Source organism: Megascapheus bottae, unplaced genomic scaffold (genome assembly GCF_031878675.1).
Source record: "Megascapheus bottae isolate mThoBot1 unplaced genomic scaffold, mThoBot2.hap1 HAP1_SCAFFOLD_103, whole genome shotgun sequence".
NCBI classification, from domain to species: Eukaryota; Metazoa; Chordata; class Mammalia; order Rodentia; family Geomyidae; genus Megascapheus; species Megascapheus bottae.
In genome coordinates, this window is record NW_028327323.1 from 58,532 (window position 1) to 70,875 (window position 12,344).

The following is a 12,344-nucleotide window of genomic DNA, read 5'->3' on the forward strand; positions in this document are numbered from 1 at the left end:
TCAAAATCAGTCTCCTACATATCTAGGAATGCAGGTGTGAGCGACTGGCCACCAGCCTGTGTTCACATTTTAACGACTAAGTAAGTTGCAGTTGCCACATGATCAGAGAGACATGGTGAGAGGCATTGATCCTGAGAAGAGATGAGGTGCTAAATATTGAACAGTTTGGCAGCATTTAGTTATTTAAGTTCCAGCATAAGGAAGAGATACTGTCCACAGCTAGAAGTTTATAAAGCATCTTTAGGTATATGAAATCCAAATTCCCAGGTACTGATGGAGAGGAGCAGAGCAGGAGTGAGAAGGAACAATGCATTGACTGTGAATTCTTGGCAACACAAACATTCCAGGGGATGAGTACAGGAGAGATACTCCAGAGAGTATGGGGGAGTGCCTAGGAAAAGAAAATATCACTCAGGAATCAATAACTTCACAGAATCCAGCAAGAAGACTCTAAGAAGAAAGGAGTGATGGATGGTGTCAACTTCTAGAGAATTCAACTCAGTGGAAGATGGTCAGGCATGCCGTGTGCAAGTGTCTCATGCCTGTAATTCTGGTTACTCAGAGGCTGAGATCTGAGGATCATGGTTTGAAGCCCGCCCATGCAGGAATGAATTAACCACCAGAAAAGCAGAAGTGATGCTGTGGTTTAAAGTGGAAGAGCGCTATCCTTGAGCATAAGTTCAAGCCCTGGAACCAATGCAAAAATAGACGAGGAGGAGGAGGAGGTGGAGGAGGAGGGGGATAGAGAGAATGGGAGGGGGAGGGGAGGGAAGAGGAAGTAGGGAGTGGGGAAAAGAGAGGAGAGGAGGGGAGAAGAGGGGAGAGGAGAGGAGGAAATCAGCGCATAGCTTGTTCACAATAATTGCTAAGGAAGCAAAGAATTCTTTTCATCCTTCCCTCAGGGTTCATTGTCGTATCATTAATACTCAGAATAGTTCCTGGAATACAGTAAGTTTTCAATAAATATTTATTTAATTAAATTATTATGTATTTCTAACACATTGTCTCTAAAAAAAAATCCACGCAAAAGTTTTACCTATTCGTGATTTACACAGCCTAAATATCCCAGACTCAAAGATCTTTCTCTTCATTTGCACACTGGTTAAGATTGGTAGCAATTTAGCTTGAGGTGAAGAACAAGAATCAGAGTAGCTTATTTGCATCACTTTAACGTCTTTGTGTACATATACTACTCTTTTGATACACATTATTATTTATATTATGAGAAGTTAATCAGGATAGGAAAACAGGTGGCTGGACCACATGGCAAACAAATAAGGAAGATGGACTTCAGATATGGGATTCTAGTCAATAAAACATAGTCTGATGTGTCAGAATCATCCCTCACAATTTACATAATCATTGTTATATATGGCATCTTGGAATAAGGAACAACCCGATAAAGTGAGATGACCTTAGACTAATCCTACTTTGTATACTTTCTCAGACTCAATGTATGATCCGGGTCTCTCATATTTTTATCCTTTGCCCACACTGGTTTGAGATGCCTTGGAATAGACAGCCTCTAAATCTGTGTAAGTTCTAACCGTCATCCTCACTGTGTTCCCCTGGCATTTGCATTGGAACAGTATTTTGTTACCCACTAATGCTTACCCCCTCACTCTTACACCAGCACTGGTCCTTTCTTCCGTATGTAATCCCAAGAGCTCTCTTGAATCTTCCCAACTGTTCTAGCTCCTCCCTATCACCTACTGGGAATGAATCAGTTACAAGGATGAAGGAAAAAACATCCCCATGGGTCTTAAAGCTCTAAATTATTGGTTATAGAAAAAATTTCAAGCTGGAGGACTGGAAGAAGGGAGAAGATAGATAATTCACTAACCCTCTGATGCTCCCTCTACTAGACATCAGAAAACAAGATGCTTTGGAAAAGGGAAGAAAATGAAATGAGAAAACAAAAAGATAGAACAAGAGAGAGAAAGGGAGAGGGAGAGAGAGTGAGACAGAGAAGGAGGGGGGAAGAAGGGAAGGAGGAGAATGGGAGGGAAAGAAGGAGGACTGAAGTATGAAAAAGGAAGGAAGGAAGGGAGGAAGGGAGAAAGGGAGGGAGGGAGAGTACAAGGAAGGGAGGGAAGCTCAAGGAGGTTACAAAAACATAGTGGATATTTGATATAGAAAGATAGAAATACAGAGACAACTGAAATTGTATGTATGAATTATACACATGCACATATAGAGATATAATTCACATCCAGATAGATATATAGATAGATAGACAGACAGACAGACAGATGGGTAGAGTGATCAATTTATTGTAAGGATCAACTGTGAAGTCAGGCAAATCCTTGGCCTGTAGCATAGGCTAGCTTTCTAGACACCCAGGTAAATCTGATGCTAAGAGTCTATGCTCAGGTCAGGGCTTCAACTAATCAAATGAGGCTCACTCACACTATGGAGGGTGTACCAATTCAAATGTAGTTACCTAAAAAGTGTCATCTTAGAAGCACCGGAATAGTGCTAACCACATGTCTGGACATCATTACATAGCCATGTTGGCACATAAAACGAACCATGAAGCCTCTATGTTCCTCTGAAGCATCTGAACTAAAAAGACTAAAAGTAAATATTACTTTAGGAAGGTCATACAAAAGCAAATGGAGCAACAGGCCCCAATTCCCCTTCATCAAGATGTTTGTCATAGACATGTTAATGCTAAGTATTTCTTTCTCAAAAGACAAAGCTCAATTCGACTTTAGAGAATTCAAATCCCCAAGTGCTTAGAAAGGAGTAGTGCCCTGGTGTGAATGGATTTTTATCCAAAGTGCAATTTATTTTTTTTTTCCTTTCACAACTGGGGAAGAGGTTCTAAAGAGGTACAGAGCTAAGGGTTAGAAGCCACAGACAGAGAAAAAGAAAATGGACTATGGAGAGACAAAAAATAGCTCTCAAAGAGTCATAATTATTCAGAGAGCTTCAATTTACCTACATCTACTTTGGGGAAAAAATGTACACATGACCCTAATACATGACCCAGATTTCAATGTGGCACCTTGAATCTGGAGGTTAGAAAGGAAATTGCATGGAGGAGTTGTTTAAGGGCATACCCTGCCCACTGTTGAGCAAGAGGAGAGAAGAGCAAAGCCAGACGTGCCTCCTGGCAAATGTTGTAATCTCCATTGTTCTTTCAAAATGAAATTGGGTGATTGCTTATATTATGCCACCAAAAGGAGCATCTTCTAAAAGACTTACTACCTTCAACCATAAATTAAAGAATGGGATGTGGGAAGCATGTGTCCATCTTGGCATTACATCTAAGTTAATATGCATTGTTTGGATCTCAAGCATAAGGTTTTGAACTGCAGAAAGAGAATTCAAAATTCAGTGCTCCAATTCAGCCACTGATAATGTCAGTCAGCTTTCCATGGCTGTGACAAAAATACTTAAGATAAAGAACTTAAAGGAGGGAAGGTTTGTTTTGGCTGTCTTTCAGAGGCTTCAATCTATGGGCACCTGATTTCCTGTTCTGGGCCAGAGATAGTACCATACTATCATGGCAGAGGTGGCCAGGAAGCAAAGAAAGAGAGAAAGTGTAATGATTCCTCTGCCTCTGCTTAGTGTCATTACAAGCTAACCTATGGGTGTTTGGGGAGCATTTGATATCCAAATCATAGGAGTTAATAAAGACAACAAAACCATTTACAAGTGTATACAACATACTCTATTCTAAGATAAATGTCTTACATGTGTAATCTTCTACCCAATAATCTTAAGCCTAGGGGTAGGAAACAGAGACCCATTGGGGTCAATGACATGGAAAGAGCCAATGAGAAACACTAGGCTCTCCCTGTAAAGCCAGCTCCCTTCCCTCCCCTTCCCACCACAGCTTGCAAGATTGCTACACAGACCCCAGAGAAAGAATTACTTCCTTCCCAAGCTGGGAATCCCATGTGGGTAAAAAGCACAACTGTTGTGCTGAGAAGTAGGAGTTTGGGGGGAGTCCAGGAGCTGGGGTTCTGGTGGCAGAGGTCAAGCGGGTAACAAAAAGCAGAGACAAGACAGGATCCCAGTGAAAGCACAGGCTGTTTCACAGAGGGTAAAGCAAGACTGTGAAATGAAGCTGTCTCTGCTCTATTTTCTACCCTCTCCCTCCCCCTCTCCATCTGGCTGTCTCTTCCCTTTTCTCTCCCTCTGTCTCTTCTTCTTTGCAAACCTTCAGCTGCTAATTTCCATCCGACACATTTAGGAATTAATTTCAACCCTTCTCTTTCTCTCTCTGACAAGATATCCCACTTTCTAACCTCCCCCTCCCTTTGACAATGTGCTCAGTTTCTTCCACAAACTGTTTGCCCCACAATCCCCAGACCTGGTGATTTGTTCTGACATCGTTGTGTGTGCAACCAGCTCCTGTCACTGAAGGCAAGAGCAAGTTCTGCAACCAGTCAACCTGGCCATTGCAGTGGAGCTGGGGACACAAGGGGCCTTGTGAGCAGAGAAGACAGATAGCTCACCACAAACGTCCTGGGTTGTTGGCTACTAGTAACTTACATCTGGAGCCACGTTCTCCAGACTCTTAACAGGTCACGTGTGACTTTCTTCAGCAAGTAGCCAGGGTCTCAAATGAGTCCCCATCATTCTTATCTTAATTAACAAAAATTAACAGTACTGGAATGGGAGAACTAAAAGTAGTTTTCCTGGATAAATGGAGACAGATACGTAAACAGAAGAGCAAGAGCAAGCCATATCTCACTATTCATCCAGCTCTGAAACAATCATACTTTCAGGAATATTGAATGGGTAAAGTATGGATTCTAAGGTTTTGTTCAGCTGAAAATCTTAAAGCAAAATAAGTGTGTGTTTAGCTGTTGATGTGTAGATGTGCGTGTGTGTGTGTGTGTGTGTGTGTGTGTGACAGAGAGAGAGAAACAGAGAGAGAGAGAGAGAGAGAGAGAGAGAGAGAGAGAGAGAGAGAGAGAGAGAGAGAGAGAGAGAGAGAGAGAGAGAGAGAAAGAGAGAGCAGTATCCAGGTCATGGATCATGTAACAGGAAGAGTGCCCAGGAAATATCTGTCCTATATTTGAAATTTCTGTACATTTGTGAATTTGAAATTAAATGTATAAATCTGTGCATCTTAAAAGTCAGGTGCTGGTGGCTCATGCTACTCAGGAAACTGAACTCTAAGAATCACAAGACACTTACCTCCATTAACCAGCCAAAAGCTGGAAGTGGAGGCATGGTACAAGTGTCAGAGCTCCTTCAGTGAAAGCTAAAGGAGACTGCAGTGCTCTGAGTTCAAGCCCCAATACAGGCATATATGAACAAAAGGAAGAGAAAAACAGAGGCAGACATAAAGAGAGAAAGGAGCAGGAAAGAGGGAAAAAGAAAAAAGAGAGCAAGAGAAAGATGGAAAGGGAGGAAAGAGAGAGAGAGAGAGAGAGAGAGAGAGAGAGAGAGAGAGAGAGAGAGAGAGAGAGAGAGAGAGAGAGAGAGGAAGGAAGGAAGGAAGGAAGGAAGGAAGGAAGGAAGGAAGGAAGGAAGGAAGGAAGGGAGAAAAAGGTAAGAAAATAAAATATTAAAGGAAAAACCCCAAAAGGGCTTGGGGTAATAAGATGTCTGCCTTGCTTGCTTAAAGTCCTGAGACAATTCAGAGCACTACAAAAACAACACATTGCACTATAAGGTGGTGCAATACACAGAAATAAGTTGTTCTAAAGGGCACAAGATAAAAACAAATAGAAGCACACAAATAGTTTGATAGTAGTTTTCTTCATGTCTGATACACTGATGGGTGAGTGAATGGCTACAGTTAAGGTAGAAGAGTCAAGAGAAGCTCTTGCAAAACATGCATCTAAAAGGTAAGTCACTCCAGGACCCAAATATGTCTGAAAAGATAGAAAGTACAAATATGCTGGCACAAATAACTGAACCAAAAGGGCTTCAGACTCCAGAGCTGTCAGCTCAGCTCTCTGGCCCCATTTCTTTCCTTGTAAAATCAGTCACCATACCAGGTAGTTCCTACAGGTCCCTTCCCAGTGCACCAGCCTTAGAACTAGAACTTGAGTTCAGGACCAAATAAGGTAAGGCGTTAACCACTTCGCTTTTATACTGAAGGTAGGCACTCTTCTTGAGGAGCCACATTTAACATTTCTGGATGATTTTTCTTTTCCTTTTAGTGGTAGTGGCTAATTGGACTTAAGAGTATCGTGGACTTTCTTTCTTTTTTTTTTTTTTTTTTTTTTTTGCACAGGCTGGCTTCAAACCATAATCTTCAGATGCTTCAGAGTAACTAGGAATATGGGTTTCAAACATCAGCATCAGGTATTACTATTTGTTGTTATTGTTGTTGTTGTTTTGTTTTGTTTTCTTAACTGAATGCTTGTAGCATTGTATGATAAAAGACTATGCTGTGTGTCACTTCAGGAAGGAAATGGAATCTGGGCAAATGGAGCACATGAATGAGCCTCATTATCTTGCCCAAGGGGGCCTGGATTCTCCCTACCCATACATCTCCACTAGCAGAATGAAGACACAGTTGCAGAGTGTGCCTGGGAATGCACATACCTGTGCAATTAGCAAGCTCCCACATGGTAAACAGACTAATTTTGCCCCTACACCAGCAGTTTGCCTAATCAGTGATTTCCACTCAGAGATGGAGGAAAGAATTTTTAAGTCTAGACCATGGTGTGAAAGAACAAAAAATTGTAGTCCCAAAGAAAAGCCCTGCTATTATTCTGATATTTGTCACAGAGGGGGACACCAAATTAAAGGCATGGCATTTATGTCATTATAAATACTTCATCAATCCACAAATCTGCCTTTAAAACTACTTTCTCACTGACCCTAGCCCTGGTTTTTGTGCTAACTATTCAAAGTCTGGAGTCTACAAACACAGAGAGTCCTGGCTGAGAAGGAAAGGGCTTTTAGAATAGATTCCCTGATAGAAATTCAGCTGCAATCCACTCTTCAGGCTTTGCTTTATTTTGTACAAACAGTTCCTATAAATCAGGAGCTTTCCAACTTAGATTTTCACTTCAGCACCTCCAACCTCACAGAGAATTTGGTCCCTGCTGGACTGCATTCCCCCAGTGGAGGAAGAAACAAGCCCAAGGCATTTCCCTGATCAGAGAACTTAAGATTTACAATTGTGGATCAACAGCTGGGACAATTGCAATGCCTCCTGGATCCTAAGATGCCAGATTAGCAAATCTTGCATCAAGAGCCTCAGATCATGCCTGTAATCCCAGCTACTCTCGAGGCTAGAATCTAAGGATGGCATTTTGAAGGCAGTCTGGGCAGAAAAAGTCCAAGAGATTGTAGTCTCCAGTTACCCAGTGAAAAGTCAGAAGTGGAGCTGTGGCTCAAGTGGGAGATAGGTAGTCTTAAACAAAATCCTTTAGATTCAATGCTCAGGCCCTGAGTTCTGAGCTCTGGAACCCAAGCCCAGAGCTCCAGAGTAAAAGTTGAGTCTAAGAGGCATCTGGATTGGAGAAGGGCTGGCTAGCAAAACTGGGAAAGCACAAAACCTATGTGAAAGGAAGCTTACATTTTACACAGACCTAACCAGGATGAGAATGACACAGAGGGAATTGCTAAATCACTTGAAAACTTGGTTCATCGTGTCCTTCCACAGTATTTTTTTGTAGTTACTTATTTTTTAAATGTGTACAGGCACCGTGACTTGAACTCAGGGCCTTTCTTGCTCACAGCTGCTGCTTTTCCATTTGAGCCACACTTGTATTCCAGGTAGACTTCTTGTTGGTTTATTAGATATGGAGTTACATGGAATTATCTGCCTGTGCTGCGTTGGAGCTGAATTCCTTCAGGTTTCAGCCTCCTGAGTAACTAGGATTATAGGCATGGTCCAACAATGGTGCCATGGAAATGCTGATGGAAAATGCATTAGCAGGGACACCACAGTAAAAGCTTTGTGATCTTTTATGATTCTGCAATAATATAACAATATGAACAGGAAACAGATTTCATAACTTCTCTGAGCCCCAGGGTTCCCATCTTCAAAGTAAAAGAACAGTATCAGCCTAGTCAATTGGGAATCACTCCATGAAATCCCACCTGAAATGTCTGAGAACTTTGTGAAGAAAGTCATCCATTCCAGTCAATGGTTCACACCAGTCATTCTAGCTATTCAGGAAGCTGAGATCACAGGATCATGGGCAGATAAAGCTAAGGAACTCTGATCTCAGATGAACCAGTGAAAAGCTGGAGGCTCATATAAGATGAGGCTAAGTAAAAAGAACTCCAGGATATGGAAACAAGAGATTTATCTTTGTGGTTGTTGTTCTTAATGTACTATGGGAAGTCATTTCTTTTCTCTTTTGTTTCCTCTTCTGGTTTATTTCGTGTTGTTGCTCTATCTGACTTTGGTACCTGGTATATTGTACATATGTTTATTTTACATATGGAAGAGAAGGAAGAAAAGGGAGGAGGTGGTGAGAAGGGAAACTGGAAGAAAAACATGAGAAGGAGTATCAATGTTCAAGAAGTAATGTACTCACTCCCTGATGAATGTAACTGTAACCCTTCCATATATCATTTTCTTTAAAGAGCTGGAAGTGGAGGTATAGATCAAGTGATAAAGTCCCAGCCTTGAGTGAAAAAGTTAAGCAAGAGTGCAGAGTCTTTGAGTATTAGACCTAGCACCAGCAGGTAAGGAAAAGGACAAGAATTTATAATTACTTTTTGACCTGCAAACATGGTACTATCTCCTAGTGCTACTATCCTCCTCCTCTCCCTCTTCTCCTTCCTCCTCCTCCTCTTCCTCCTCCCCTCCCCTTCCTCCTCCTCCTCCTCCCCCTTCCTCCTCCTCACTGTCTTTCAAGGCACATTCTAACTCCACTCCTCCAAGACTCTACAGATCCTGCAAGCACATGTAGACCATATAGCTTCATATGTAGTAGTAGGTGGTATTCTTTCTGCTAGGTGGCATCTATTGTCCCTTGTGGCATGCCAAAAAAATAATGCATTTTTATGTCTATTCAAAAAATGAGAAGGCTCTGGCTGGGAAAGGCAACAGATGATGCTACAAATAGTGATCTAGAAAGTGGCAAATTCAACAAGCAGATCATACCCTTGCTTCTCTTACATTATGGCATGCTACAATATAACATGCATTTCTCAAGGATATCAAGCATGCCCTAGGCTTTTCTGTGTCTTGTACTAGACCTGGGTGCTAGCAGGTTTCAGCTGTGCAAATGACTTATCTTTTTAGCTACTTTTTCCTCTCATCTAAAGAAATGAAAATAGATGAGAAGATAGCAGTTACCATAGAAGGTTGCTATTAGGGTTAAGTTCATTAATCCTTGTTAACTGCTTAATACTTTCTAAACCCTAGTGTGGTGGTATATTGTAGACATGAGCTCCTTCTGATTTTCTTTGTGGAAAGACTGATAGTCCCAGTTTTGGGCGGGAATTTTTCTACTGTCAAAGGACAGGTGGGTCAAGGGGAAAGAATTGAACAAGTGAAGCAGGTAAAGATGGAGAATATGCAGTCAAGAATCTAATGTATGTCCTACAAAATTAAGGAAAGTGAGGGAAAGGGACAGGTAGGAGAGGGATTGGTGAGACATCTATCAAAATGTACTATATTCATAAACTGCTTTGTTAAGTGAAATTCCTTCATATAACTTCTTAAAGGTCTATTTTATTTTATTGTCAGCTGTGGAGTTTAAACTCAGGCACTGTCCCTGAGCTTTTGTGCTCAAGGCTAGCACTCTACCACTTTGAGCCACAGTTTCATCCACTTCTGGGGTTTTTTTTGGGGGGTGGTAAATTGAAAATAAGAGGTTCATGGGATTTTCCTGCCCTGGCTATCTTTAAGCCTCCATCCTCAAACCTCAAATTCCTGAGGAACTAGTATGAGCCATCAATACCCAGAAAAGATACACACACACACACACACACACACACACACACACACACGTACATATATATATTTAGAAAATAAAGGAGAGATTGGGGATTTACCCCAGTGGAAGAGCAATTGCCCAGCGAGTACAAGGTCCTGAGTTTGGTCCTCAGCTCTCGGAAAGAAAAAAAAAGCTATAAGAAAAAAGAAATCCTTTCAAAGTTGGTATCTTTCTGTGATTGGCCAATTCCAGAGACAGACCAAGGTGGAAAATAAAAGCCCAACTGTTTTTGTTTTTGTTTTCCCCAACAAGGTAAGTCATTCCAGGCGGCCAGTAGGATGGTGGTCCACTTTGACTGAATCTTCCCCTCTCCCTGTGCATGAACCTGCTTCTGCTCCTTGCCATCATACTCATAGGTGAAGAAATTCACCTGGCACACACCAGGGATACTGGTGCATAGTTGTTGATGCTTACTTAGGTACAAACCACCAAATGTCTAAGCTTTCTGGATGGCAGCAAAGAGGGATGGCTATACCCCAAATCACAAAGGCAGGCCCACATCTGACAACAGCTCTGTGGTTTCCAGACTAAATCACAGATATCCATTGTAAGTTTTTAGGTGTTCATAATACAAGCTTTTGGTAGCTCAACATATATATTATTTTTCTCATGGCTGCAATTTTATTTTTTAGTATTATCTTTCCAATGAGAGCAATGTATAAACACTTTTCCTTCAATGTGATGTGAAAACAAAGTGTGGAAATAATAAAGAAATGTGAGTGTTTTAGCTAATGTATTTTCTTAGACTGGGCAAAAGATATCATGTGCAACTGTCTAATTTTAGCACAACAGGACCTGGTAAGGTGAAAGAGAAAGCAATCATCGCATCTGAAAACAACCTGTTCCCCAATGTGCTTTCCTATCAAAAATTGTTTTATTTTAACTGGCAGCTTTCTAGAGTTTGCCTAAACCCTGCTTCTTCCTATAGTAAAACTGTGGAATCTCTAAGTCAGCTCATCTTCACTATGAAAGAGGGAAAAATCTCTTCCAGTTCCATCAAGCAAGACTGAGATGACCCTGCACCGTCACAGGTTTGAAATGAAGCCCAAGCCTGTGCCACAGACTGAAGACAGTAGACAGATGCATAATCAGCCTCAGAGCCATTTTTGGTGGCAAACACCTGGAATGTCAGTTCTTCAGATGGAAGAGGTAGCAGGATCTCAGCCCAAAGTGGGTAGACAAAGCAAAAACATGAAGTGGTACCTGAACAAAAGCTGAAAAGAAACACAAATAGGTTATGATTCAAATGGTACATGCTTGTTTATCATACCTAATGCCCTGAGTTTAATCCCCAGTGTACTAGTGCCATTGAGAGGAATACAGAAAGAAAGAGAGAAGGGGAGAGGAGGATGGGGAGAAAAGAGAGAGAGGGAAGAGAACAGAAAGACAGAGAGGAAACTGACAGACAGAGACCAGGTCAAGCTTTAACTACATTGGTCAATCAGACTGTGGGAAGTGAAGGAAAAGGCATGTGTCGAATGACAGGCTTAATAAACTATTGTCAGTCAAATGTGGGTAAAGGGCAGTTGACATGCCTCGTCTATTCTTTCACAATTCTAGGTCGATGATGATGGTACACCCAGGAGAACATAGTAATGGCCGATTTTGAAAGGGCTAGGGCACTGATTTTTGCCACATGGGATTTGAGTCATCTTCTGTAGGAGAGAAGTGAAGATAGGTAAGTAGCCTTGGGCTGTCTAGGAATAGAGCTGGCTCTCCGTGATTGACATCAATGGCTAGTAAGAGAATTCATTGAAAGGGAGTCAGAAGCCAAAACCCTGGTGAATAGCAGCATCTAATGAATAAGTTAGAGAAGAAGACATAGAAGGAAGCCTCATCAGGAATAGCCTAAGAACTAAGGAAGTTATAGAGAGTCCTAGAAAAAGAAAATATCAAAGTCGTATAGGCAATTCTGTCCTGCCATGTAAAAAGGTAAAAAATAAAGGGCAAACATGGGCCACCACCTTTGCAAGACATTAGTAAGCCATAGATTTGACCTTGGAAAGAGAAGATCACAGTAATAGAGTGAAAAGCCAGGTTATAAGAAATTTAAAAAAAGTCAATTAAACATGAAGAATATAAGATGTAGAATATTTCATTCAAGAGGTTCACAGCTAAGACAAAAGATACAAATCTGAGAACAAGTAGAAAGCCAGGGGTGCTAAGAGAAATCAGCCATCACCTTTCTACATGTTTAACTAGTTTGGGAACATGAGTGTTTACAGACAAAGGAAGAGAAATAAGGAAATTGAAAAACAGAAAAAAAAACAATACATGAGGCCACAGAGAATTGACATGGGTTAGTAGAAAAGCTGGCAAGGAATTTCAGCCTATACTGCTTTGCAAATGTCAGGATACACTGATAAACCAAAACCTACCAGAGAAGTAAATGGGGGCAGGTAGTTCCAAAAGAATGAGGGAACAAGAAGGAAAATAAATGAGGAAAAAAGGATGCGATAGAAA

At 41.3% G+C, this 12,344-nt stretch overlaps 1 protein-coding gene across 1 annotated transcript in view; it reads left to right on the forward strand.

Annotated features, from left to right (window-relative positions):
* Positions 1-5,754: 5,754 nt before the first annotated feature.
* LOC150040050 (opioid-binding protein/cell adhesion molecule-like) overlaps positions 5,755-12,344 on the forward strand; it is a 96,043-nt gene continuing 89,453 nt past the window's right edge. Inside the window, exon 1 of the mRNA XM_090327425.1 lies at positions 5,755-5,813. Coding sequence (XP_090183551.1) covers positions 5,755-5,813 — 59 coding nt within the window. The remainder of the gene's footprint in view (positions 5,814-12,344) is intronic.